The 27,546-nt window shown below is 61.7% G+C and overlaps 9 protein-coding genes across 9 annotated transcripts; all 9 read right to left on the bottom strand.

Annotated features, from left to right (window-relative positions):
• Positions 1-784: 784 nt before the first annotated feature.
• LMJF_14_1220 (conserved hypothetical protein) lies at positions 785-3,592 on the bottom strand (the record flags this gene model as incomplete). The annotated part of the gene is made up of 1 exon (XM_001687670.1): positions 785-3,592. One exon carries the CDS (start codon positions 3,590-3,592, stop codon positions 785-787), a length of 2,808 nt encoding a protein of 935 aa, XP_001687722.1.
• A 1,010-nt stretch (positions 3,593-4,602) lies between these two features.
• LMJF_14_1210 (conserved hypothetical protein) lies at positions 4,603-5,388 on the bottom strand (the record flags this gene model as incomplete). The annotated part of the gene is made up of 1 exon (XM_001687669.1): positions 4,603-5,388. The coding sequence occupies one exon, from the start codon at positions 5,386-5,388 to the stop codon at positions 4,603-4,605; it is 786 nt and encodes a 261-aa protein (XP_001687721.1).
• Positions 5,389-6,669: 1,281 nt separating this feature from the next.
• On the bottom strand, positions 6,670-8,268 carry LMJF_14_1200 (putative phosphatidylserine synthase; the record flags this gene model as incomplete). Its single annotated transcript, XM_001687668.1, has 1 exon — positions 6,670-8,268. One exon carries the CDS (start codon positions 8,266-8,268, stop codon positions 6,670-6,672), a length of 1,599 nt encoding a protein of 532 aa, XP_001687720.1.
• Positions 8,269-8,987: 719 nt separating this feature from the next.
• LMJF_14_1190 (conserved hypothetical protein) lies at positions 8,988-10,670 on the bottom strand (the record flags this gene model as incomplete). The annotated part of the gene is made up of 1 exon (XM_001687667.1): positions 8,988-10,670. The coding sequence occupies one exon, from the start codon at positions 10,668-10,670 to the stop codon at positions 8,988-8,990; it is 1,683 nt and encodes a 560-aa protein (XP_001687719.1).
• Positions 10,671-11,554: 884 nt separating this feature from the next.
• LMJF_14_1180 (putative polynucleotide adenylyltransferase) lies at positions 11,555-13,657 on the bottom strand (the record flags this gene model as incomplete). The annotated part of the gene is made up of 1 exon (XM_001687666.1): positions 11,555-13,657. One exon carries the CDS (start codon positions 13,655-13,657, stop codon positions 11,555-11,557), a length of 2,103 nt encoding a protein of 700 aa, XP_001687718.1.
• A 1,446-nt stretch (positions 13,658-15,103) lies between these two features.
• Positions 15,104-17,404, bottom strand: LMJF_14_1170 (putative ras-like small GTPases; the record flags this gene model as incomplete). Its single annotated transcript, XM_001687665.1, has 1 exon — positions 15,104-17,404. The coding sequence occupies one exon, from the start codon at positions 17,402-17,404 to the stop codon at positions 15,104-15,106; it is 2,301 nt and encodes a 766-aa protein (XP_001687717.1).
• Positions 17,405-20,014: 2,610 nt separating this feature from the next.
• Positions 20,015-21,304, bottom strand: ENOL (enolase; the record flags this gene model as incomplete). Its single annotated transcript, XM_001687664.1, has 1 exon — positions 20,015-21,304. The coding sequence occupies one exon, from the start codon at positions 21,302-21,304 to the stop codon at positions 20,015-20,017; it is 1,290 nt and encodes a 429-aa protein (XP_001687716.1).
• A 981-nt stretch (positions 21,305-22,285) lies between these two features.
• On the bottom strand, positions 22,286-23,326 carry LMJF_14_1155 (hypothetical protein; the record flags this gene model as incomplete). The annotated part of the gene is made up of 1 exon (XM_003721741.1): positions 22,286-23,326. The coding sequence occupies one exon, from the start codon at positions 23,324-23,326 to the stop codon at positions 22,286-22,288; it is 1,041 nt and encodes a 346-aa protein (XP_003721789.1).
• A 2,319-nt stretch (positions 23,327-25,645) lies between these two features.
• LMJF_14_1150 (tub family protein-like protein) lies at positions 25,646-26,728 on the bottom strand (the record flags this gene model as incomplete). The annotated part of the gene is made up of 1 exon (XM_001687663.1): positions 25,646-26,728. One exon carries the CDS (start codon positions 26,726-26,728, stop codon positions 25,646-25,648), a length of 1,083 nt encoding a protein of 360 aa, XP_001687715.1.
• Positions 26,729-27,546: the final 818 nt, after the last annotated feature.

The raw sequence follows: 27,546 nt of genomic DNA, 5'->3' as shown, positions 1-27,546 counted from the left end.
GGCGCCATCCGGGACCTCACCGCCGACATCGGCAGCGCTGAGTCACGCTCACCGCACCCTACGCTGTAGGCGCCTCGCCCTGCTCCCACACAGCGTGGGTAGTGGGCCCTGGATGCCACACACTCACGTGCGCCCCTTCCCTCCCCCCTCAAACAAACACATGCGCACGTACACACAGACACACTGCGTCATCAGGGGATTGAAGCCAGCGCAAGAGCGCGAGAATCCCCACTCGCTGCACCTCCCCGCGCGTTGCATTGCACAAAACCAAAAGAGCCAGGGGGAGGGTGCGAGAAACACAGAGGGAGGCGCGTCGGCGATGCCCATCGACCGGAGAGTGGGGTGAAGGACCAGAGACGATCAACGGCGTCCAGGGCGAAGTGGCCACGTAGAGACGCAAGGGAAAAGTACCGCCCCACGCCCACGCAGCGCGAGAGCACGAAGGGCGCAGACGGAAGTTGTTACATCACCTGTGGAATGCCACAGCAAAGGAAGCGCACAAGCTAAACGATATAGATAGATAGATATATACACACACACACACAACGAACACCGAGAGAGCGTGCGCGCTCTCTTGCCAGCGGAGGGCACTCGGGAAGGCTCGAGTGCGCCACACAGCGCACGCGGAGGCGCTGAGGTGAAACGTGCCAAAGTGCTCGTTGAGGCGCAGAAAGAGAGAATGCGACGGCGGCGGCGATCAACGGCAGCGCAAACCGAGATATGCACGCATCACTGTACATGTCCACGGCCTCGAAGGCTACGGGGCGTGCTTTGCGGTCCTAGTTTACATCGGTTCTATCGGAGGCAGCGGCTCGCTATTGGTGCTACGGTGGAACGACCCTTCCGGGCTGCCGGCTGAGCGTAAGGAGGAGGCGGTAACACCAGCAACGGCCGCCTGACCACCACCGCCGCCCCCAGCACGTGGCGGTGCATGCTGTTGCTGGATTGTACGAGTGACACTGTCCTGTGGGTGGTTCTGCGGATTGCGGTTCATGAAAGGGGTCATGGTTGCCGGCAGCGTTCGAGGCCGCATGTTGTCCATTGGCCGATTGCAGCCAAGGCAACGAAAGCCTTTGAACCCAGTCAGCCCATCTGGCGCGCCAGCGCCGCCGCCGATGTTTGCCTCCGACATCCATCCTTGCAGGTTCGCCACGTCCTGCTTTGTTGCCTTGCCGTCAATCATGTCGCGCAGAATGCCGAGCGACTTCTCTAGGGTGTCGATGAGGCCTGCATTCGTTGCGTTCAGCACCTGCTCCACCTCCCGCATCAGTCGCTCCAGCGCGTTCTCAACGTAGTCGCGCTCAGCCTTATTCGCCACGAGGGTGGCGTCGGCCTTGCAGTGGTCTAGTCGCTCGATGCTGTCCATCAGATTCTTGGCATCCTCGCCGCTCAGCCCGCCACCGGCGAAGCGCGTGTTGTGCGCCTCCTTCAGAGCACTCAGCTCGCCCTGCAGCTCGCGGAGCATGTTCTCCATCGCCGCGCTCGCCCTTCCACCCTCGGCATCGCCAAGGTCACGGTTTTGCGCGTTCAACAGCTCCGCGAGCTGCCGCAAGGCGTTGAGCTCGTCACGCAGCTTGTGGAGGGCGCTGCGGTCAGCCTTACTCTCGCTGATGCGCTCGATATTCGCCTCGGCACGCGAGATGCGCGAGGCCAGATCAGACATTGCCGCCCCATCGCCGGCGCCGATGCTGCTGCAATGTTGTGCCTTCTCGAGAAGGGAGTCGTCCGGCAGCTCGGTGCGGTTCGCTTTCACCTCGTCCAGTCGGTATGCTTCCTTCTGCAGGCGCTGCAGCTGGCCCTGAGCCGATTCCACATCAGCCTCCACCGACCGCACGCCCTCGTTCAGCTTTTGAATATCATCCGTCCAATCCCGCTGACCCTCCTGCTCCACCAGAAGCGCAGCGAGCTGCTTCTCCAGCCCCTTCACGGCGCCCTGAAGGGCAGCGAACTGAATAGCATTCACCTCTAAGGCGCCATCGCCGCCGGTGCCGTCGCCCACCGCAAGCACGTTGGCAAACTGCTCCTGCAGCATGCCCTGGCCGCTCTCCAACGCACGCACGCGCTTCTCGAGCTGGAGTACGCGCTCCGTGAGATCGGCGACACTACGCAGCGCGTCCATGCCGTCATCCGTAAGACCACGCGCCACGCGCAGCTGCCTCTTCAGGTCATCCAGCTCTTCCTGAAGCTGGTTGTCGCGGTGTTGCGTGTGCTGACGAGCGTCCGTGATGTTGCCCTCGACGCGGGCCAATCGCCGAAGCAAGCCATCGAGCCCGTCGCTGTCCACTACCGCACCGGGCCGGCTAGTCGCGTCGTCCGATTCCTGGCGGTTTGTACGCAGTAAGTCAAAGTCGTCGTGCAGCCCCTTCATCTCCCCCAAAATCTCTGCCACCACGCGGTTCAGGTAGGCGATATCCTCCCCGTCGCGGCGGAGCTTGTCAAAGACAGATGGCGGTGTCGCCGGCGAGCCTGCTTCGGAGGCACCCCCGGCGCCAGCCGCAGCGCGAGCGGAGGTGCGCCGCGCCGCACCAGCTGTCATGCGTTTCTCGGCATACGTGCTTGGCCGGCGTAGCTGCTGCTGGGCAGATGGCAAGGGCTCGATGATAGGCGCGGTCGCCTCACGGTGCTCGCCGGCATCCTCGCCGCCAGTCGCCGCCGTCCACACGGCAGACGAGCCCCACGTTTTCTGGGGCGGTGACGCAGGGGTGTGGGCGTCCTGCAACACGGGGGAGTCCCGGAGCGGTGGGAAGGAAACAGACGAGCGATCCTGAGGTCCGTGGGGGCCGTCCACGATGGACACAGCACGACGAGGGCGCGCAGTGCCGCCAGCGGACGTAGGCGACGAGTCTTGCGTGGCCTGGCCGCCGCTTTTGCTGCCACGAAGGCCGCCTGCATGGTCGGCCTCGACGCGCTGGCTCGCATCGCGGGAGTCACAGAAGGCAGAATACGGCGCCTCCAATACCAGCTCGAGCGCCTCGTGCGCCTTGCTCAGGATGATGTCGCCCATCGGCACCGACGACCCCGAAGCCTCGATGGGGTCTTGCTGCCTCTGGGAGGGGGCGGAGCTGCCGGCGCGTGCGGCGTGTGCAGGGACCGCTATCCCAGAAGCGCTGGCACCACTGGCGGGCGAGTGGGCGAGAGGTGTGGCGGCTGACTTGCTGACCGTGCTCAGCGACGCGTGGGACGAGGCGCCGGTCATTGCGGCGGCAGCGCTGCTCTGGTGCTTGCGAGCCGCGTAGATCTCGTCGATGGTGTGCCGACCCCGCTCGGCGTCGTCCTGCAGCTCGCCTAGTAGCTCGTTCAGCCGCGACATCTCCTCCCATAGAGCCGCATGCTCTGCCTCGGCGTCCTTGTCCTCCTTGTCGCCGCTGCGGTCAGTCGCGGGGGCTTGAGCGGCGGCCGCCGCCTCCAGCTCCGCCACGTTCGCCGTCAGCTGAGCGATGTGATCGTTCTGAATGGCGTTCTCCTTCTCCAGGCGTGCAAGCCGCTGAAGGATGTCCTTGATAGTGAGCTGCAGAGGGAGAAAGGTGAGGCCGACGTCAATAAGCTTCGATAGGTCGACCTCGACCTCCACATCCTGCGTCTCCACTGACATTGGCCTCGTCCCTGCTTTCGTCCGGCTGCCTCGCCTTCTCAGCACGCCTGAGGACAGAAGGCGGGGCGAGCACACGGAGGAGCAGCAGGAGCTTGCACCGCGCAGGGCGGCTCCCAGCCGACGTATGAGCAGCGAAGGGAGAAAGTGGCTCGCCCTCCCCGTAGGCAGTCGAAAAAGGGTGGCAGAACTGTCTTAGCGGGCACGAAGGAGAGCAGGAGGGAGGGAAGCGTCGAAGGGGGGCAGCGTGGGATGGGGGTGTGAGGGGCGCTGAAGCTCAGTCTTCTCTCGCGGTCAAGCGTGGAGTCGTTCTTGTCAGAGAATGCGGCAAGGAAGCAGGGTGGCGAGGGTGGGTGGCGAGGGTGGGTGGGTGGGTGGGTGGGTGGGTGAGGTCACAGCACTCAAAGAGACGTGAGCAGCGGAGAAGGTGGGGCGAGGAGGGATGGATGGAGGGAGAGCGGCAACGCGAGGGAGAGCGGCAACGCGAGGGAGAAAGAGAGACGGGCAACCGTCCATCAAGGCCGGGCAGCCACCATCCGCCGAAGCAACGGACGTTCACCGATGTAAGGGGGATAACAGTGTGTAGAGAGGAGGATGGGGAGAGGGGTTGAGAGCGAGGCAGGCACAGGCAGACGGGCTCATCATGAACACTTCACACGCCTTGTACTCCTTTATCACATTACACCCCGCTCCTCTGACATCGCGACCTCCTCAACTATCTCCGCGCACTTGCCGCGCGTTCGTGCGCTCACGCACGTGACAGCGCGCTGCGCATCCGAATTCAGTGCCTGCCTTGGCGTCTCTTTGCATAGTTGCGTCCCCGTTCGCTGCCGCCATGTCACAGCGGTCCCGCCCTCTGCACACCGACGCAGATATGCAGGTACGCGTGCGCACAAACGCACACACACGCACACGCACACGAGCCATTACCATCACCGTAAACACCAGAATTTCGTTAAAAAGGTGTGACGAGTCCTCTTGCGCACAAGCACACACGCACAGGCCTATGCACTTCACATCCGGATGCGGCGCGGCAGCAGTTCGCGCACATCCTCCGCTGGCACTAATTCCCTCATCACAAAGTCACGCAGACGGTACAAACTTGTTTCGTCTTTGATGCGCAGGTTGCTGCACGTGTCGAGCCACAGGTAGTTGTCTGCCTGCATCTTCGCCTTGCTGGGGGTGTCGTCGATGAGCACTGTATTCTGCGGCTGCGCGATAGACGGAAATTGCGCAAACACTTGAGACAGATCTTTCACTGTGGCGTGACTGTCATCGTTAACGGCCGCGTTGAGGCGACGGAAGTCGTCCACACGCGTGTGCTCGCGCGTCCAGACAAACTCAAAGTGAACTCGCTGCGGCTTAGGAGCGTTGATGGCGGCCTCCGACGCGCTCTCCTCATCCGCCGCCTCCGCTTTAGTTGGTCGCCGCTTTGTACCAAAGCGCCCACTGCGCCCGTTGCTGGCGGAGGCTGCAACTACAGCAGACGCGCTGGCCGCTTCCTGCCTCGCCGGTGCTGCCGTAGTGGCTCCTGCACCAGCCTGCAGCGTCATGTTCGACCCGAACACCGCATTCACGAGCGGGTGTGTGTTGCGCGCAGTGGTGGAGCTCCAAATCGCGAGGCGGCAGTGCTCCTGCAGTTCGTTAAGGACCTCGACCATGTGGGGACGCAGCCACACCTTCACCAAGCCCACAGTGAAGTCCGCCGCTGGCATACCCTCTGGGACGTGGCGTACATGGATGCGCTCCACGAGAGTGCCACGTAGGCCGAAAACGAGCAACGGTTTCAATGCCGGCATGGCTGGTTATGTGTGTCTGTCCGTCTGTCTGTGTGTGGGTGTGTGTTGTTCCGCTCGTGTTCCTCCGCACAAGCTTGCGAAGGAGGAAAAAGGGAACGCGGCTCTGCTTCGACCCCGACAAAGGCTATATGCTTCTGCGTAGGTGCGTGATTAGATTCGTGTGTGTGTGTGTGTGTGTGTGTGTGTGTGCGTGTGGTGTGTGTGTCGATGGTGCGAGCGCGTCCTGGCAAGACACGCGCGCGTCAACCAAAACAAAGAAGAGCACGACGCCGAACGAGTGCTGCATTGAAAAGATCAGAAGCCGCGCACGCACACGCAGACAGGCGCGGCATAAAAAGAGAGTGTGGCGAGCAGCGGTGGCCAATGTGTGGTACAACGAGCCGCCGGTGCGGACTCCAGTAAGCGAGTCTGCGGCACTCGCTCTGCCCTCACGGCACGGCATGGCGTCCTGCACCGCCAGGCAGCCGTGGTCATGCGCGAGGGGGAAGACGGCTTGAGTGCCGCACGTTCACCCGCGCCATCTCCCCAGACGCCTTCCAGCCACGATCAGAGCACCGAGCGCTCACACAGTCACATTTTCCACGCACGCACACACAGACACACACACACACACACACACACACATGCGCATTTATACATATATATATATATTTGTACGTCGACACAACAACACCTCACCGAGCTCGGTCGCACCACGGCGGCGTCAAGGAGCCAGCCCAACCAGCGCCATTCGGTGTCGCTCAGGCCTACCGCAGTGTCACCGCATGCGATGCAGGCTACGATCCTGGCTTACACTCTCCACATCAAGGCAACGCAGCCAAAGCCGAACAGCAGGAAGCGGAAATATATATTCGTCGAGTCGCCGACGCGATTCGTGGTGCGTTGGTCCAAGCGTGATGGCCACCGCACGCCTCTCGAGCGAAGCGCCAGCCCAGACCTGCTCGTCAGCACCAGGAGTCCGTAAGCCGCTATTCGAGGGCCGGCTGTGCAGGCTGCTCGGCTTCCCCGCAAGGGGCGGGATGCTGGGCCCTGTTATGCCACGGTCAGACCGCCCGGCATCATCAGGGAGCGAAGTCGAAGCGAAGAAACGCAGCCCCAACGGGGGAGCGTGATATGAGAAAGAAATGAGAGAAGGAAGGTGGAGCAGACGCGAGCAGCTTGCATGGTCCATACGCACCCATGCGCGCACATGCTCACTACGCAACCTGCATGTGAGCTGCCCACCCACCCACCCCCCCCCCTGTTTGTCCGTCGCCTTCTCTACCTCTCGCTCTGTCAGCGCTAGCGCCAAAAGAAGATGTACCGCTCGTACGGCGCCATCGCCGACTCGAAAGCCTGCCGGCCAATCTGCAGATCGGGCAGACCCATCAGGAAGAGCGCGAGCACACACACGACAGCCGCGTAGAAGAAGAGGTTCACGAGTAGGTACGCCGCACCGCGACGGCGATTGCGCTGCTCCAGGGACAAGACACCAAAGTACAAGACCAGCCAAATCCCAAACGCGGCGATGGCGACCATCCACGGCACCGCGACGTGGGTGGGCATGACCGCATCTTGGAAGTATTGCCCCTCGATGGCCATCTTCGTGATCCATATGGTCTCCATGCCCATGCCGAGGATCACCACCCACGCCGTTGTGCCGATGCGCTTGATGCGCGGGTTTGTCATGTACTCGTACAGCTCTCGCAAGCACGAGGTGGCGAGCAGCGCCCACAGGACCAGTCGGCACGTCACGATGTGATGCGTTGGCGCCATATGCAGGATTGCCTTCATCGTAAAGCAGTTCAGCTCCTGCAGCAGTATCAGCAGGAGGATGCCGGTGACCTGGAAGAAGCGGGTCGGGCTCTGGAAGATGTTCCAGTTGTAGCGCTCGAAGCTGCGCGGCCCCAGCTGCCCAAGGAGCCGCTTCGCCTTCCCCGTCACGGTTGGAATCTCCTTGAGAGCGATCCACTTGTACTGCTTCGCGTTCAGCTGCCGCAGCAGCCACATCCCTATCAGCATCCCGCCCGCGTTGCAGATCAGCACATCGAGTACGATGTGATCCCACCAGCATTCCCTGAAGTTCGGCAGCACGTGCTGAAAGGTCACCTCCACAACCTCGAAGCCGAGCGACACGGCCGTCACCATGCGCCAGTCCCGCAGTATGAGCATCTTGATGACGTAGCCGAGCGAGTGAGCGAGGAGGAAGACGTCGAAGGAGGTGTGGACAAAGAACCAGGGGTCCTCCTCGGTGCTCATGCGGCAGTCTTGCGCGTAGGTGCGCTCTGGCAGCTTGTTCAACAGGGAAGCATCGTAGTAGCCCATCATCTTCTGCACCGTCTCCAGGTCCTGAAATATCATAAAGGTGAGGAACACCATATATAGCACACCAAGCGCCAGGACGGCACGCCACACAGCCGGGTGGGGTCGTACCATTAGGGAGTCGGGTAGGTGTACCGCACCAAAGCCAATGAAAGCAAAGGCAGCAGCAGAGAGGCCGACCTTCACTTTTGACGCCACGCCCATGTTGGGGTAATCGTAGTACCGCAACATGAACAAGATGGACATGAGAATGCTGAGCAGTATGAAGACAGTGTGGGGGGTGTAGGCGCAGTCGCTAAAGTCGAGCTCGCGCGCCCACGGGCTGGCTGGCTTGAGCAGACGGTCCGCCCGGTGCGTCGACGACACAGACTCAAGCGGGTGATCCGTCAACTGAATGTTCAGCTGGGACAGGCGACGCGTGCCGCCCTCCTTGCGCGTGTTAGTGCTCCCATAGCCGTTGGCACCGCGTTTCTCCGGCAACGACGACGGGGGTGTGGCACCATCCGGACCGCCCTCCGCCCTGCACGCCGCACGCCGGTCTTCGGCGTGAGCCACTCGGTCATCCGGACCTCGACGCATGCGTGTGCGTCAAGGACGAACCTGCGTGATGCGTGCTATGTAAGGATAGGCAGAAAAGAGGGAGAAGATGGGAATGTGGCGTGAAAGGCAGCAACCATGGAGCGTCCGCACAGCGAAAAGACGTCGAGGTGTGCGAGTGCGGGAAGGGGGGGGGGCGTCGCGTACGTCTACGGTATGGAGTAGCGGCAGTGAAGCCGCTGAAGAGTCTCGTGCTTCCCCCCGCCAAACCCGCTGCGACGAAGCTGTTCGTAGCCCGGAGTAGCCTCCCATAAGGGAAAAGGAGGCGCCCACGCGCACACGCTCGTCCACATTCACGAACACGCAAACATGTCTATCTGTCGCCATAGAAGAAGTCTTTTGGAAGCATACGCGGGGGGTGGTGGGCGCATGCACGCGCACAGCACTGCGCAAGGGATCCGCCCTTGCCGGAACGGCTATCCGCTCGAGCAAGCCGCAGGGAAGACTTCAAGAAGCAAGTTAGTGAGCTGTCATGAACTCGGCTGTACGGCGGCTGACGGGAGAGTGAACGAAGAAGGTCGCATAGAAAGCAATAGTCTTGTGCTTCCTCAGCGAAACCCGATAGCCATCTGCGAGGAGGCGGCCACCGCCTGAAAAGCTGCCTACAGTGCCCTCCCCCACAGACACACAGACACACACACACACACACACGCAACATCCACCCACGCATATTTCTTCACCTTGTGCCTCGCGCGTGAACTTCATTGTCCACTTGGTCGCTGCCGGCTAGCAGGAGATGGTCCGGAGGCGTTGACGATCAAGGGTACGCGATGAATGAGCTCAGTCGCTCGGATACCGCGTGTACCACGCCCGTCCTCGGCGGCCACCATATCTGCAGCGACGCCGTGCACGAGAGCGCCTGCACAGGTCGTGTCGAAGGTGTCGTGCATTCGTTGCGCGGCAAGGCCTGCCAGCAGCCCAGTCAGCACATCGCCCATGCCACCGCTTGCCATGCCGGCGTTTCCGGCATCCACGATTGCTGTCTTCGCGCTGCTGTGGCAGTGCACAATTGTGCCAGGGCCCTTGAGGAGGCAAGTCCCACCCAAAATAGCGGCAAGGCGACGAGCCGCGGCGAGGCGGTCCTTCTCCACATCTGCGACGCGGCAGTCCAACAGACGGGCCGCCTCACCAGGGTGTGGCGTGATTATGCTGTTCGGAAGCACCGGCAGGTGTTTACGAGCGCCGGCAGCAGCACCCCCTTCCCTGCCGTGAAGGCAGCCTGCGAGAAGGTTCAGCGCATCTGCATCCAGCACCAGTGTCTTGTCCTGATGCAGCTCAGCGTGACGCAGAGCGGCGGTCAAGGCCGCCTGGCCATACGCACCGGTGCCAAGTCCAGGTCCGACCGCCAGCGTAGAGGCCCACTCGAACGCCTCGAGCATCTGCTGCTTCAGCTGCTCGCCCGTGTCCGTCTCCACGGCTGTCACCATCGCCTCTGGGCAGCGCGTCAACAACGGTGCTGCGTACTCGGGGCGAGTCAGCACGCGAGTGAGCCCGGCTCCGACCGTCACGCAGGCCTCAGCCGACATGAGAGCGGCACCTCCAAAACCGTGGTCTCCGCCGACAAGGATGGCCTTGCCACAGCTGCCCTTGTGTGCCAATGCCGACCGCCGAATGCCGAAGTACTCGTAGACGTCGTCCAGCGCCACGCGGCGGCACAAGGCCACCCTCATCCGCTCCGGCGCGGTCATCCAATCCTCCAAACCGAGGCTGCGGTAGTGCAGCTGCCCGACATAGTCTTTTGCCTGCCCCGTGAGCAGCCCAGGCTTCAGGCAAATAAAGGTGGCCGTGTGATCCGCCTTCACGCACGCGCCGGCAGCCTCCCCGGTTTCGGCGTTGAGACCGGATGGGATGTCGATAGCCACCCGCGGCACCGGGAGACCGTTGATGTGCCGGATGACATCCGCGTACTGCTCTCGAGGGGGGCCACAGATACCGGTGCCCAGCAAGCCGTCCACGATAAGGTCGACGTCGGCGGGTAGCTGCAACGGCGCGCCGGGGCTCATCGTACTCTCGGTGCCGCCGACCGCCTTCCACGCATGCTGAGCACTTGCCGCCTCCGTCGGCAACGGCTTGCTGTGAGGCATGCGCAACACCGTCACGATCTTCCCAGCCTCGCGGGCGTGTCGCGCGATGACGTAGCCGTCACCTCCGTTGTTGCCTGAGCCCACCAGGATCAGCCAGTGTTTCTGCGAGGTGTAAAGGTTGGCAAAGACGTCGTACGCTGCGCGGCCTGCGCGCTCCATCAGGCCACTGAGGTCAATGTTCTCACTGGCGGCTGCCGCCGGCTCGGCATCGCGCAGCCATGCTGCGCTCCACACATAGTGGCGCAGCACCTGCTCAAGCCCGGTGGCGATGGTGCAACGCTCAGAAAGTCGACTCAGCATCGCTGCAGTCCGATACACCAAGGAAAAAGGCGTGTGTGCGTGCGAAAACGAGTATCGGTGAGCGAAGCGCCCTATGCATACATGACGGTGTATACCGATTTGCCTACATGCATCGCCATGCGCGACTCCGCGTATAGAGAGAGCGAGGGCAGCCTGGCGAAGTATGGTGGAGGGGGGAGTGCAGCGTGTCACTGGACCCTCGATATCGTTCGCTCTTCCGCTTTATGGTGATCGTGTGTGGGGGGAGGGGGGGTACGTGAAGGATTGGAGACGGTCAACGGCAGCGGGTCGGGGGATGGAGTGGAGGTGAAGATAGGAAAGTGCGTTGACGCACATGTGCAGCGAAAGAGGCACGCAGCGCTGTCGAGCGCATGCACGCGTAGTGACACAGCCATGCCCGCGTGCAACCGTGGTGCAACGGAAGTGGGTGACCAACTCGTAGAAAGTACATAGGTGTGTGCGCGCGCGTGCAGGGAGTTATGCAGAACAGGAGAATTAGGGGCGTATGCGTTCATCATGGTCCCCGAAGTAGCGGCGATGCGACTGGTCAGACAGACAGACATGACAAAGCCGTTCGAGTCTTGTTGCTTTCGTGAGACTCCTCGCTTAGCTCTCCGTCGCTGTACCCCCTCTCCGTCTCCGCCCCCTCCCCCGCGGCAGCAGGATCGGTCGTGCATCAAGTCACTCCTTTCCTCACTCACAGCGGCCCGCTGAACTCGCAGATCGTTGGCAGCTTGTCATCCTTACTGTGTGCGCCCAGAACACGCCCCAGAGCCTCTGGCACCGCATCAAGCACACACGCACACACCATCAAAACATCATTTTTTCACGCTTGTTTATACGCGCCGCTTCATCGGCGACGCAGCCTCTGGCGGTGCGTCCACCTAAAAGTCCAGCCCAAGCGCCTGCTCGATGTCGTCGGCGTCTTCCTCCGCCTGCGCACGGCCAGCCGCACCGCTTCCGCTGCCGGCAGCTGTCGAGGTCTCTGCCTTGGCTGCCACGGTACCATGGCCATCGGTGCCGTACTGATCTCGCGTGCGCTTACGTGCGTAGCTGTCGATACTCGACGCTGCGCCGTTACCTGCACCGCCGTCGTGAAGGCCGCGACTCGTCTCGCTGGCCGAGCCGTCAGCCGCACTCGCCGCCGTGCTCGGCTTCGACGTTGTCGTCGACGCCGCCGATGTGCCGTCGCGTTTGGCCGCGTCTGCACGTGCGGCAGTGCTGCTGTTGTTGCGCGCCTCCTCCGCCTCGCTGGAGCTCCGCTCCTCCTGCGCCGCCGCCGTCTCCTCGATGTACCCCGCTGCTTCCTTGACGAAGGTCGGGATACGTGCCATGTCCACAACCGTTATCGCTGGCAGCCTCGTGACGCCCTCACGGTACTGACGAAGCTCGCGAACGACCGTGTGGAAGGTGCGGATAGCGGGAGCGAGGTCGATCTTGGCCGAAGACACCTTCGTGTCGACGGTCATGCCGATGAAGTAGTGCGCCGTGAACCACGTCGGACCTGAGGGGGCACTGCTATCCTTCACGTTGAGGTTACCATGGAGAGAGCTGCCGCCGTCGCCAAGCTGGCCAGAGGCGCGAGAGCCGACGCTGCCGCGAGTGTGGCTCGCCGCCGCCGCCGCGCCAGTGGCTTTGCTTGTCAGTCGCGTCCGCAGCTGCACTTCCTCGGGGTCCTCGAACCGGCGCGGGTTCAGGTGCAGGCGAAGCTGGCGATAGTCCTCCAGCGTGTGGCCACGTGACGAGGCGTTGCCGGCCCAGAGGATACGTATGCGCGACTCCACGCCGTCCGCGTAGGCCTGGTAGTGCTCCGCATCGCTGCATGAGACCTTGATCTGCAGGTAGTGCTGGAATTTGCCAAAGAACGGGGCCGGCTCCAACACACGCGACCAAACTCCGAACGGACCGAACTTCGCCTTCGCCTCCGCAGCGCTCATGCCGAGGTCCTTGCTAAGCAGATCGTGGCCGCGCTGGAACTCGTCGCAGAGCTGGCGCAGGTTGGTGAGGGTAACATTGTAGCAGGTATTGCCGTATGGCACCGCCGGTGTCAGCACCGGGAAGAGTGCCATCGCATCCGACTTGGACTCCCGCGGGTCCCAGCCGCGGCCGAGGTGGGTGCGGGCCCGCATGGACTCGGTGAGGTAGATGGCGCGGTTTTCGGTGCCGGTCTCGTGCGGGTTCGGCTTAAACCACGTGTGGTACGTTCGGAAGAAGCGGGTGACCATGCCAGCGGCGTTCTGGTTCGGATAGCATTGGCACACAAAGGCGGTGAGGATGGCCCAGCCAATGCCGGATGGGAAGCCGAAGGTGTTGCTATAGATGGACCTTGCCTTCCCCCACGCCTTCACGAAGCGCAAGGTTTGACGGAAAACGGCCTTGTTCGGCACGAGATCCATTATGTTGTGTGCCACTCGCACGGCGTTACAGCTCAGCACGGACTGCTCGTCGAGGCCCTGTAGAAGGTCATCCGTGATGACCTCCGGTACGCGGTCCTGCCGGATCGACCCAAACGAGAGATCAATGTCGATGCCGTCGCACACCATCGCAATGATCGGCACGCGAGACTCACGAATGCAGTGCAGGTCTGTCACCCACGGCTCGCTCTTCAGCCGTGGCGCCAGCGTGTTGAAAAAGTGCTCGCGGGTGATGCGACTGGGGGCAATCAACACCATGTCGATATCACTGCCAGAGGTGTGCACGTTGTACCGGTAGGAGCCGGTGGCAAAGATGCGGCCCTCGACTTGCGCCGCCGCCGCCTCTGGCATGCGGAACTCCGTGATCATTGTGTGGCGAATCCACACCCGCACCACGTTGACGATGCGTTCGAGCACCGACCGTCGCCGGTTGGACTCCTCCTCCGGCTCAATGCGGGTGATGCACCATTCGCTAAGGGACAGTTCGTGCACTACCTCCCCACCCTTCGGCCCATCAGCCGAGACGATCTTCTTGGCCAAGAAGTCCTTGTCCGTCACGGTGGTCGACGTCATGCGCAGCACACAGAGGCGACAGAAAACAAAGAGAAAACAACTCTAGCGGGGGAAGCAATCCGCCGGCCAGATCCGCCGTGCCTCGACTGGGCGCTCTCTGGATGGGTGGGTGTGCGTGAGTCTGAGGGGACTTGGTATTCACAGAGAAAGAGAGAGAGAGAGGAGGGTGTCTATGGCAGCACTCTCACACAGACGTTATCGGTCCTCCCTGTCCGGCCTCTTTTCAGGTGATCAGGCCGACCGAGAGAGAGCCGCGGCAAGCCACTATAGAAAGAAAGGCGGGCGAAGGAGGCACGTCGCGTCAGACGCCACCACCCCTCCCGGTGTAGAGGCAGGCCTCGCTGCCCGATACACGACGGATGGGACGTTCTGTGTAATCGCAGTCGGCTGCCACCTCGGCTGTGGTATGTGCGAGGTTGACGGGCAGGTGCCAAGAGGGAGGAGAGGAGGAGAGGGAGGAACGGCGGCGCACGTGAGCAGGGTGCCTCGAGCACGTCGGTGAACGGCATACTGTGCGTGCAAAGACGAGGAGGTGAAGAGGGGGGAGGGGGAGGGTAGAGATAGGCAACGTGGCGCAGAACACAAAAAAATAAAAAACGAGGGCATTCATGGGCATGGCGGCAGGCAGGCAGGCAGGCAGGCAAGGCTGGGGAGGGAGGGAGGGGGTGCAGACAGAGCGACGGCGCAGGAGGAACTGAGGCGATGCGCGTCCGTCTCGCCCCACACAGACAGACGCCATGAGCAGGCAGCGGGGTGCTTTTCATGTGCACAGGGCATGCTTTAGTTAAGGGTGACCGAGTTCTTCACAAGCACCTGCATAGTGCAGTGTGTTTCCGCGTCTAGTGGGCGCGGGCAGCGCCCCACTAATAGCCGCGCGTCGGTGCGCACGTTTGAGGTGACGGTGTGTTGAGATCGGACGCGAAGAGGCAGGAGACAGGAGCCGCTGCGACAGCGCTTCGATGCTTGAGCCGGGACAGAGACGCCTATAAGCACATCCGAACATATTGGAGGGGTGAGCGCACACAGGACAATGAGCAGCAGCAGCAGAAGAAGCCCGAGCGAACACCAAGACACCGAGAGACGAGCACGCCAACAGAGGAGGGACAGCAGCGTAGCACTCCATCACCGCACAGCTGCACCACATCAGAAAAGGCGGAAGGCGAAGGGCCGGCGTACGGGCACACAGACTAACACGCAACATCCGACGCGGAGAACAAAAGGAGGAAAAGAGTAGCGAGGCAAGCGCAGGCGTGAGCGTGAGCACAGCATCGCCACACACACACACACACACACACGCCTCGACAGAACAGTGCACTGCTTCTGGATGTGACGCGCAACACGCTCTTGTGGGGCAGCGCATTCTTCATCTCTGCAGCACCCAACAGCAAGCGCAGGAGAAAACAGAACGGGACCCGTGTCTGCGGCTGTACTCTCCACGGCGCCCGTCTACTTTCGATCCAGCAAGATGTCCAGTGCACAAGGCTGCATCGTCAGGTTCCGCAGGTCCTCCATAATTGCCCGCGATGCGTGCGGACGGCGGCGCGTAGAAGCGACTCGCGTCGCGTTCGCTGGTGCACTGCCAGCGCTCAGAGAGCTCGGACAACACGTCGGAAAGCTTTGCGGGCCGCTGCCGCTGCCATGCGTCGTGAGCTCCGCGCTGATCTCGGATATGGTGCTCGTGCTCGCCACCGTCGCCTCTACTAAAAGATCCAGCACAGACTGCACAAGAGCCTCGAACAACGGGGTCGGGTGCAGCAGCGGACAATGGATGGACGAGTGCCCTCGAACGGTGATGCCCACTGCGTCCTCGACCGACACTTCGAGCGCTCTACTCTGCGGAGAGGCGACGGCGAACGGCGGCTGCGGAGGTGATGGCATCGGCGATACCGCGGCGTCAGCCTGCAGTCGGTCACAGCTCTCGTGGGCACCATTCTCTGCCATACCGCCGGGCAACGTGACCGCAGTACCTGCAGGGCTGCTACTGGCTCGAGGTGAGGTGTTACAACCGTTGGCAACGCCGCAGATTGGGGCGGCAAGCATCGACTCGCCTGCAACGCCACCAGCAGCCTCAGCCGCAGACTCAGCAGAGCCGACCGGCACCGCGTGAGAACTTTGGTCCCGCCGCACCAGGGGCGCTGAGAGGCCCACCGCAGTGACTGCAGACACCACAGCGGGAAGGCGAGCGGGGCCGGCCCTGTGGTAATTAAGAGGTACGCTGCCCGAGCTCGAGGTATGATGTGGCTGTCGCATCAGTCCGCAAACCACTACCGGCTGCGGGCCCAGAGCGCTCTCGAGCCCCATCATAATATCCGCCGCCTGCACCAGCGTCACTTTTCGGGACGGGTCATAACAAAGGCCAATGGCATGGCAGTGCCGACACACGAAGCGGCGCAGCTCCCCGTAGCGGTCCGCGCCGCTGAGGTCGTAGATGTGCAGCACGGCCTCCGCAGAGAGTCCGCGCGCCAGCCGCACTCTCACGGCACGCCGCTCAAACCCAATGGTCGGCCGCACCACCATCTGTGACGGCTTCTCGCCAAGGAAGGCGTGAGCGCTGGCTGTCTTGCCGATACCGCATGGCCCCACAAGCGCCACGCGGATAGGGCTCGACAACAAGAGGCGAGCACCGAGCGAGAAGGACGACAGTCCTTCACACCATGCCATCTCCTGCCGTCGCGCAAAGTCAAGGAACTGGGTGTAGTTGTACCGCGCGTGCAACGAGATGACGCGCTTCGCCGCCTCGCTCTCCGAGAGCGCGGTGGCATCTTGAATCACCGGCGCACTCGAGAACATGTCGTCTACCAAGGAGCTCCGGGGCCCACTGCCCGAGGAATAGGTGCACCAGCTGGGTCCTCGCTGCTGCTGCATTCGAGACGCCGCAGCACGCGAGTTGTGCGACGACAGTCGCGGCAGCTTTGCCTCCTGAACCCACCGCGTCATGTTGTACTGGTACCAGATGATATTGTCGCGGGACATGAAGTAGAAGTCCGCCGAGACAAGCGACACATTCGCCAAGTCGCGCAGCGTCAGAAAGCTCATGACGTTGACGAGGAGGACGCGCTGGATCATCTTGAGTTCACCGCGGCTGCGGCGGCGCGGCTCGCCGTTTTCCTGCCGAGTAGACACCACCAGCTGGACCTCGTAGGAGCAGCTGGCACACACACGGCATGGCACCGCGGCTTGCGTGGACGGAGACATTGATGACGGCAGCGCCGTCACTGCCGACGGGGCGGTGAGCGCGTTAGACGGTGGGTGACCGTTTCCATCGCTGCAGACTGGCAGAGGGCCGGGGAGCAGTGCACTGCTGGAGGCAGAGGACACATCGAGCCCCTGCGCTGCGGGGGCCTGTGGTCCTCGCCGCATCCCGTTTGGCAATGCACTGCCGTCGCTCGCACACGCGCGGTTAAACTGCTGCGGCTCGGGAGTAACAACGGAGCTCAAGGACGTGTTCGTCATTGCCGAATAGCTGCCCGCCGCCGCCGCCCCCTCGGTCGAGCTATTCGCCTTGTTCACAACGGCGGCTGGTATGTACACGAGGTTGTTGCAGCACGAGGAGCAGAAGACGTGCCCGCACATACGGCAGTGATGCTTGCGGTTAAAGAGAGAGAAGCTGTTGCTGCAGTCCGGTGCCATGCAGTTAACTACCTGTGCATCCGGCACCCACTGGTCGAAGGGGATGCAGCGTACCTGCGACAAGTCTAGGACGGGCTTCGCCAAGGCGGGGGATTGCACCGCACCATTACCGCTCATCGCGCTCAAGCTGAGGGTCGTGCACACCGGCGACAGCGAGCCATCTGGTGCCCGCCGAGACGCGGACGCAGCCGCAGACGCCGGCAGGCTGCTCACAAGAGCGGCGCGGTTGAGGGTGCTGACGCCACTTGATGTTGTCCGAGCGAAGGTGGCCGAAAACGAATTTGAGGCGGGCTCCTCGCTCGATAGCCCGCAAAGCACGTTCACATGCAACACAGGAGGCACGCAGGCCCGTCCTTCGTGTATGTGGTTCGGGCATGGTGGCAGCATTTCCTTTTCCGTCGCGCCGCTGTACATTGCGCGCGCGGGGGCGTTCGCCGGTCGTGGCAACAAGGCGAAACGACCCTTTTCGTTGCCTCGGCCGCGGGCTAAGGCAGGCGCTGTAAAGCAAGTTGAAGTGTGCCCTGAATGGGCGCCCGCACGCAGACACCAGCCAGCGTCGAAACGCGACAGACAAAGGACAGAGATGGACGCGTGAGACGTGCTCGCTTCGTTCGCAGCGCAGCCGTTTCCCTTCTTCTTGTTGGGGGTGGGGGTTTGTGTCTGGTGTGTGATGTCGCCGAAAAACCTGAACAAAAGCCGTCACACCGCGTGCGCCAGTGTAACGCGCGCACATGCACGCAGGGATAAGAGGGCAGACACGAGAGACGGATCGGGGGGAGGGGGCGCAGCTAAGGCAGATGCGCAACCAAAAGCAGCAGACACGCGTGCAGGAGAGGAGAGGAGAGCGCCTCAAGGGTGGCGTCGTCCAGCAACGAGGGGGGGGGGGGGGGGCGAAGAGATCAGTGTATGGAACCACAACGAGTCGACTTGGCTATAATAGAGCTGCCACCGCGCTCCCCCTCAAAGACGGCGCGCAAGAGAAGGAGAGGGGGGTTATCGTGCGTGGACGGAAGTAGCAAGGGGAGCGGTGACAATGGAGGGATGTCCGACTGGAATGGTTGAGCAAGGACACGTGGAGGCGGGTGTAGACAGCGAGAAAGATATACCGCACCTGCACGGATGCGCTCGTGCGCCGGGTGGCGTTCGTTATTAGTGTTACTCCCTTTCTCGCGGCCCTTTTCCGCGAAGCGTAATGGCGTTGCAGACGTGTACACAAAGAGATGCCAAGATGCGCGTGTGCGCACATGTGCGGGTGGCAGAAGAGAAGCAACACAGTGATTCGCCGCACACACGCACACAAGCCCCAATCATCCCACAGTCATCAAGGAGTGGTGTTGATGGCGGCGGTGCGTGTGTGTGTGTGTGTGTGTGTGTATGTGCGTGTGAAGATAGGAAGGAGAGTGGCGAGGGGGTTGGAGGTGTGGAGACGCGAGCTCCTCGCAAACAGAGTAGAGGCGACAGTTTTTTTAGCAGTGGGATGGGCAAGGGAAGAAAGGGGCAGAAGAGAAGGGGCAGGGAGGAGGTGGATGAGTGGTGGGCGAGGCGAAGAGCGAAACGCAGGACACGGTTGGTATGTGTGGTGGTGGGGGGGGGGGGGGGCACTGCGAGCAAAACGCCGCGGCCACCCACGCATGCACGACACAGAGCGAGAGAAGGAGGGCAGCTGTCTCTCATTGGTCCTTGCGCTGACAAGCCGCTCCAGGCTGACGCGATGCGCGAGGAGGAGCGTTCGAAGACGACAACAGAGATGCGGGAGGTGAGAGAAGCGGGGGAAGTCGAGCCCACAGCAAAACGACGATAGGCCCACACACTCGCAGACACACACACACACGAGGACGTGCTCCCCCTTGACGTCTGCCATGGTGTGCTCTTCCCTTCTTACTTTTTTTTGGTTTGTTTGGGGGGTTCCTTCGGTTCCTCAACCTCACATGCTGAGTCCTGCATGCGGTACTTGACGCTCCGTTGCTTCTCCAACTACGATACATCAGCTTGCCTTTATCTGGCTGCCACCACCGCTCACACACGCGCGCGCGAAGAAAGAGAGCAGGCGGGAGAAGAGAGAGCAGGGAGGCAGGGCCGCGCATCCCGTGGCGGACATAGGCGCAGGCAGGCTTAGAAAGAGAACGAGGGAGAGCAAGCAAGGCAGAGAGCAGGAGGAGCCGAGCGACGCGCGGCCGCCTGGCACCCGCGCCGCACGCGCCAACATTCGCGCTCAGCTCCAGCGAGTGGGAAGGGAATCTTTTTCCACTATGTCTGACCGTCTCGGAGGTTCAGAGAAAAGAGAACAAAGAAAATAGAAGGCAAACTCACACGCCCCGCAACACGCGGGTGAGTGAGGGCCAAAATGGAAGCACATGCAGTCCGGCGCCCCTCGAGGCACCCGGCCAGTGCACGCGCGCAGCGGACACAGTAGTGCCCCCACACACACACACACACCAGACCGCCTGTTGCAGCTTGCCACGGCGCATCGCCTCGCCACCAGCGCACCGACCCGCCCTCCTTCATCTACCACGAGCGCACAAACACACGCCAGTCGGGCTGCCGAGGCGCCACACCGTCCATGTTATCTTCTTTTTTGATGGCAGGCGCTAGACCCGCGCCACACAAGTGCCGTGTATGCACTCCGCGACGCAGCGGTTGCACTGTCAGTGGAAGTGGACAGTCGAGAGGGGCAAGAGGGGAGCAAGCAGCTGCGCACGGCGGCGGTAGGCACCCGGGAAGCACGTCTTACGCCCAGCCGGGGTAGCCGTACGTAGCAGTGGACCCGATCTCCTCCTCGATGCGCAGCAGCTGGTTCAGCTTCGCAGTGCGCTCGCCACGGCACGGCGCGCCGGTCTTGATCTGGCCGGTTCCCAGGCCCACGGACAGGTCAGCAATGTACGTGTCCTCCGTCTCGCCGCTACGGTGCGACACCATCACAGACCACCCGTTCTCCATGCACAGCTTCGCCGCTGCGATCGACTCGCTGATCGTGCCGATCTGGTTGATTTTTAGTAGCAGCGAGTTGCACGCAGACTTCTCGATCGCCATCGTCACACGCTTCACGTTTGTCACCGTCAGGTCATCACCGACGATCTGAGCCTTCCCGGCAAGTGCCTTCGTGATCGCCGAGAACTCGTCAAAGTTGTCTTCCGCGAACGGGTCCTCGATGGACACCAGCGGGTACTCCGCGACCCAGCGCTCATAGGTCGCCTGCAACTCCGCCGCGGACACGTACGTCGGCTCGGGGTTCTTGAATGTCAGGTTGTACATCTTCCTCTCCGCGTCATACGCTTCGCTTGCCGCGCAGTCCATGCAGATCGCGAACTTGCCCTTGTGCCCAGCCTTCTCAATCGCCTCCATCAGGATCGGCAGCGGCTCGTCGATATGCTTGATCGGCGGCGCGAAGCCGCCCTCGTCGCCGACGTTCACGGCGTCCTGGCCGTACTTGCTCTTGATGATCACCTTGAGCGCGTGGTATACCTCCGAGCCCATGCGCAGCGCCTCGCGGAACGACGTCGCCTTCGTCGGCGCAATCATGAACTCCTGGAACGGCAGGATGTTGCCGGCGTGCTTGCCACCGTTGATCACGTTGAAGCACGGCACAGGCAGGCGGATATCCTTCGTCCCGGCGAGACTCGCGATGTACCTGTACAGCGGCACGCCAGCCTTCGCCGCGGCGGCCTTGCTGATCGCCATCGAGCAGCCCAGGATCGCGTTTGCGCCGAGCTTGCTCTTGTTCTTTGTCCCGTCCAGCTCACACATCATCTTGTCGAGGCCGGCCTGGTCCGACTCTTCCTTGCCCACAAGCGCCGGCGCAAGGATCTCGTTCACGTTCTTCACCGCCTGCGTGCAGCCGGCGCCACAGTAGCGCGCCTTGTCGCCGTCGCGCAGCTCGCACGCCTCATGCACGCCAGTCGACGCGCCGGAAGGCACAGCGGAGCGGAAAACGCCGGCCTCCGTCATCAACTCGACCTCAACGGTCGGGTTGCCGCGGGAGTCGAGCACCTCGCGGGCGTAAACCTTTCGGATCGGCATGCTGGCGGATGGGCGAAGCCGTTGGAGGGAGGGGGAGATGTTGTTGGTTATAAAAACTCCGGCCGGGTGATGTACACGACGTGATCACAGGAAAAGATGAGAATGCACAGGTGAGGTCGGAGATACAGCGTAGAGAAACAGTTGCTCAAGCGTTGCAGACTACGAGTGTACGTGTGTGTGCGTGTGTGTGTGTGTGTGTGTGTGTGTGTGTGTGTGTGTGCGCGCACGTGTGTGCGGGGCGTTGCACCGATGCAGAGGCAGACACAGCGACCCCGTGGGCAACGGGTAGCGTACGTGAGGGCGTTTAAGCGAAGAGAGATGGTGATTGGAGGAGGGTGCACGGTATGAATGAGAGCATAGGAACCGCCGCAGCTGCGTCCCAGGAATCGGCGCGGCTACCGCCTGACTGTCGCCTAACGCGGCCACAACTTTGCATAGCAGTGATGGGTATTGGCAAAGCCATCTGTGGCTCTCGGACACTACGGTAATATAGATACGCAAGACAAGCTTGGTGCGGGGGTACTGCGCCAACGCGCTGAAAGAATTGTTGCCGAAGATCGGCTGCACCCCGAGCGCCGCGCACATCTCTCCCGTCTTCCTTTGGGACACTCGGCATTGCATTTCCTTCAGCCACCCCTCCGCGGTGAAAGCAGGTGTGGGAGGCCTTTGCAGCCAAAGGCAACGTACTGGGGTCAGAACGATCTTCCCGTCGGTCCATGATGCGCGCACTCACTTCTTCTGACCAAACGCGAGCGCCCTTCAGTGGTTTGCTTGTGCAGTTTACGTTTAAACTCGAAATTTACGTGACGACAAGCGGCAGCCACCGTGCACCGCAAGCGGAACGCCGCACCACAGAGGCGCCCGCCTCCACACGCGTGCCCGCATACTCCGCCACGTGTGCCGAGGCGTGAGTCGGCCTGTCGCAAAGAAGAAACGAAATCGGCACACGCACACACGCAGCACGCTTCTCGGCTTTCTTGCTCACGCAACTTCTTTCCATACCATGCCACACGCGCCGATGAACCGCATGGCACGCACGACGCGGTCGTCACGGTCGCGAAAAAGAATGGCGGCGGTGGCAAAGAGAGAGCGGTCCTCGAACTGGATTTCCACTTGTGGCGGCGAAGAGACGACAGCGGCCGCTCCTGGCAATGGGGGTAACGCAACGCCGTCCAACGACGACGTCGCAGCTGCGTCGCTCCTCAGTGAGGCTGGCGACGCTACGTCCTTAGGGTCAGCCGGCTGTGCAGCAGCAGCAGCAGCGAGCGCGGCGGCATAGCGATGGCTCTCCTCAGCGATGCTGTTGAGCTGCTCGCTGAGTAAGTGCATAGGTGGGTGCTCGCGCAGCGCGCGGAGCTCTTCCAGCTGCTCCGTCGGACTACGGATCGTCTCGACAACGGTGTCGTCCGGCAAGTGGACACGGTCGCGCGCGAACAAGAGGCGCTTGCGGGCCACACGCTCTTCATCATCGCTACCCTTCTTGTAGTTGAAACGCTGCGCTGCCCACTCGCGATCGCGCTCGCTTCGAAAAACTGTTGGGATGACCCCTGGGGCCATTGATGAAGCTCCTCCATTCGCGCCTGCCCCTCCTGTCGGTGAGGACGTGTTCGTCGCCGTCGGTGCTCTTTTAGCAGGCTCTACCTTGGAGCCGGGCTCTGTCGGGCTACCCACGGTGACAGGAGGGAACCACGCGTTGAAAGACGCATCCAGGTGCCGCCGCTCGGCAACGTAGCGCAAGAAATGACCCTCGGTTGGTCGGAGAAGGAACAGACCGTAAATGGAGAAAGCGGGCACGACAAGGCGGCGCAGCCACCGAAACAGCAGCTCTTTGCGTCGGATCTCTGCCGCACGAGCTAGCCGCGCCGCGCCTGCTGCACCGGCGTCGGTGCCGCTTGATGTCGAAGATGACGCGGTTGGGGTGCTAGTTATGCTTCTGCTGCCACAGATCACGCCACTACAGTGCGGTTCCGCTCTCCGGGTCCAGTGGCGAGTCAGATGCGCACTGCCTCTCAGCCGCCGCATCGGTCTACTTCAGCCGACGGTGCGCCAGAGTCCTCAAAGACCGCGAGGGAGGAGGACCTGTGTACGGTATGCGTTTCCTTGAGCGGCACCTCTGCACACGTGTGGGTGTGGGTGTGCGTACGTGTTTGTTTGTAATGCGTTACTGCGTACTTGTCCTCTTCCCCGCTCGTGCCAAGTTGATCCATGTGCATGGCGGTGTGTTGTGGCAAAAATAAGCGGCAGTGAGGAGACCAAGCAATGCAGGCGCGACACGCGGGGCAACAAGGTGATAAGGTGGCGGCGATGGCGCGAACAGTAAGAAGGAATGGGCGGAGGAGGTTCAGCGAGACATCGCCTCGTCAGCTGGGGATCACGGCAGGCACTGCCCTTCATTACCGAAAGGAAGGCTTGGCACGCAGCGTCGACGTGTGCGATTGGGTGCAGGTGAAGACTTAGGGGCACTGCGTCACCACACCACCGTGTCGCCTCAACGATGCCGCTAGAGACCATCTGACGAGCAACGTGCACGGGGACGAATGGAGCATAAGCCGCTCACCCAAGACAGGCACGCACGTGCTAGCATGAAGTTTCGGCGAATAGCGAGTGCAGCTGCAACGACGCCGCTGCTCGTTTCCTCGTCACTTGCGTCCCTCCATATGTGTTTGCGTGTGCGCGTGGATAAGGTGCCAACTGTGCAGCCCGCAACGGCACATTCTTCGCGTCTGTGTCTCTGGGTGATGTCGCCTTTTGTGTGTGTTTCTTTCTTTGAGAGGAGGGGGAGGGGGGAAGGGCAAGGGAGAAGCTGGATCGCGTGTGACGCATGTGGATGCCTGGAAGGGACATCGGCACGGACACACGCACGCACACACAAGCAATACACATGCAGCCACACACGCACACCGACTGTGCAATGGCGAGAGGGAGAAGCGCAGAGGGGCACCAGATCACACAACGCACTCCGAGAACACAACAGATGCGAAGAACAGCAGCAGCAGCAGCAGCAGCACGGCAGTGAGCGGCGGATGTCAACCACAACAACAATGGTACTATAGAAAAGAACCAAAAAAAAGTAGGGAGAGCAACGCAGAACAACTGGAGGAGGAGTGGGTTCCCGACACCATCACCGCTCACCGTCCCCCACCCCCCTCCTCGCTCCGCATCCCTCCTACCGCGATCCTCACACACGTGTTTGGGTGGCGGCCGCTGTCGAGCGCGCAGATGTCAGGCGCAGCCAAAGGGCTAGAAATGAAAAGAGGGCCTGCGGAGCACGGCGGGACGACGAGGAGGCTAGGAGAGAGTACCGTATCACGCGTGTGCACGCGCACGAGTGAAAGAGGAAAGGGCGCCAGTTTCACACCGAGAGGAGTGGAGTACAACACAACGCAGAATGGAAAACGATAGAGAAGCGCGCACCCCTCCCCGCATCCACAAAAGGATGAAGAGGGACGCTGATCGGGGGAAAACGAAAACTCAGAAAAGAAAGGAAGCACCCCGATCCTCGGAACGCAGCGCGACGCGGGAGGGCGGTGAGGGCCGACAGCACAGGACAGCGGCGACGGCGGTGGGTGAGCCAAGAGAAGGGGAGAGGCTGGGCGTGGAAAGAGGATGGCGGAGGAGCAACACCAAGAAGAAAACATCAGTGTCGCACGAAAAGACCGATAACGAGCACACACACACACACAAAGACGTGGTGCAGATGGAGGCGATCAGCGTCACAACAGCAACAACAAAAAAATGGGCGAAAGACACGGCACGCAGCCAAGCACCTTCACAGACGCACGAGCGCTTACACATACACACGTATGCACACCGATCTATACACACACACACACACATATATATATATATATAACTATGGCCTTCATGTACCACTACATGCCGATGTACACACAGAGAGAAGGAGTAGAGGGTGAACACACGCAGGCGCACACATACACGCACGGATAACAGATCAACAGACGCAAGCCTAAACGATATAAACAAGAGACCAACGAATATTGAAACAGGAAAACAAAAAATGGGGAAAGAGCAGACGACCCTACACACACGCTCGCCTGCACGGGCACCCGCGAAGAGAAGACCGCGGATCAGTCGATAATCCTCTGCAGCGTCGTAACAGCGCACGCGACCAACTCGTTCATGCGCTGGGGAGAAGAAGCGACGACGCACCTTCACTGACAGACGGACGAACACGGACAGACAGACACACGCATGAGAGAGCAGCGATCAACACCGAAGTCTCCAGATGTTGGCGTGATTTTCCAAGCTACTACTTCGTTCGCTTGTCTGTCGTTCCTTCCATCCCATCACCGCAGCACGCGCACACGCGCGCACGAGCACTCAGAGGATCGCCTTTCGAGCCGTCAAGATCGTAGTGGCGATCGCGGCTGCTTGCAGACCGCACAGCGGGTAGCGGAAGTCGAGGGCGAAACGGTCGTCGTCCTGCTTGCCGAAGAGCATGACCACCTTCCCCGGATCAGAGACAGCGACGAGCTGAAAGTTCTTCTCACTCGCCTTCGTAGAGCGTCCATGGAAATCGAGCTTATACCCGCGCAGCACGCCATCCCACTGAGGTTCCTTGCTCTTGAGGACAATGATGTTTGGGCTGCCTGGGTTTCGCCGGTACTCGCGAGCCAGCACCCCGTGCAAGAACCACTTTTTCTGCCGACCAGCTGTTTCGCTCCTGCTCGGCGCGGGCGCACCGCTCGCTCCAGGAGAATCGCACACGGCCGCAAAGTTTGGTGTCGCCCTCGACATGGTCGAGTAAGCCGCGTCGACGTCGTCATCAGAGGAGTTCACCATCGCCTCGTCGATGCCGGCGTGGCTGCTGCCGCGGCCGTCACGCAGGAATTCGACCTCACCGCCCTCCAGCGGCTTGATGTACCCAGACTCCGGGTCGATGGCCGGCAGCAGTACCGTGAACGACGACCGGTTCGTGTCGGCCAAGTTGTGCAGCAGAACCGCCAGAATCTCCTTCCGGGCATCCTTGCTACCCTCGCTAAACAGCACCATCTCCATCCCCTTTCCGCGCCGCGATAGCTTGCCAACAAAGGCGCGCGTGTCACTGTCCAGCTGCTGCTGATTGATCGTGAACACAATGTTGGCACCGCCTTGCGAGACGGGGTAGAACTGCCCGCCAACCCCGCTCGACGTATCCTCAACCATTGTACGTGTCTTGAAGCTGCGCGGGACGGCCGCTAGTACAAAGTCGCCTGTGTGTTCGAGGAAAAACTGGAAGGATTGGTGGCGGCCGGGAAGCAGCGACGCGATTCCGAGACCCTTGCGCTTGCGCCGCTCCAGGTAACACTGCAGCAAACGGTGCCGGGGGCGGTAGTAGATGCGCTCGCGCGGGTCCATTGGCAGCACGGACTGCGCCATGCTGTACATAGAGGCGGAGTCGCTGCCCTCCTTGCGCGTCGGCATGATGATCCCACGCGCGCGCTCGTTTCCTCCTGCGACTGCCCCACCGGCAGTTGCCGGTGATGGCAAAGATGCCAGAGCACAGCCGCTGCCGAAGGCACGCTGCACGGCGGCCTCGGTCAGTCCTGAAGGGACCATGGCATTCGCATTGCTGCTTTGGACAGGCGCGTCGAGGGTGCCGTCTCGCGCTGGCGCATTCTGATGCCGCTGCGGGTGGCAGTGTGACCGCTTCCCGTCGGGTGTTCTGCTCGCGGCAGCCAACCCCTCTGGCCCGGAAGAGGGGTTGAGGTGGCGGCGCGGCGGCTGTGGCGGGGCCTGCGACGACGGCAGAAGAGGCGGCGGCGAAGCAGCCGTAGCTGTAATGTCCGCTGCACGTGAGCGCTGAAAGCGCGGGACACCGCCCCCGCGTCGCGGAGGCGGCGGTTGCGAGCTCCTCGGTGGAGTGGCTGGCTGATAGGCTGCTGAGTCCATCTGCGGCACTATCGATCAATGCCGACCTCCTCGTCCTTTTCGTGTGCGTGCGGCCCTGTGTCGTCGGAGGCGAGTGTAAGTGCACCTGCAGGTATGTGTGGGTATGCGTGTGCGTGACACAGGAACAGGAAGGCGGCCGGCTGGCAAGGGGGAGGGGGGTGGAATGCAGCGAAAAAAGGGGGGCAGGGGCTGAGAGAGAAATATATAACCGCTGATACGACTGCCAAAAAAATGTGTGTGCGTGTGTGTGTGTGTGTGTGGAGAGAGAGAGGGCGGGGATCGGGTTAGCGCGTTGAGCAGAGGAAACGTGATTCAGCAAGAATGACAGAGAAGCAGCAGCGTGCAACAAG

Source organism: Leishmania major, chromosome 14 (genome assembly GCF_000002725.2).
Source record: "Leishmania major strain Friedlin complete genome, chromosome 14".
Classification (NCBI taxonomy): domain Eukaryota; phylum Euglenozoa; class Kinetoplastea; order Trypanosomatida; family Trypanosomatidae; genus Leishmania; species Leishmania major.
This window is presented reverse-complemented; position numbering and strand designations above follow the sequence as displayed.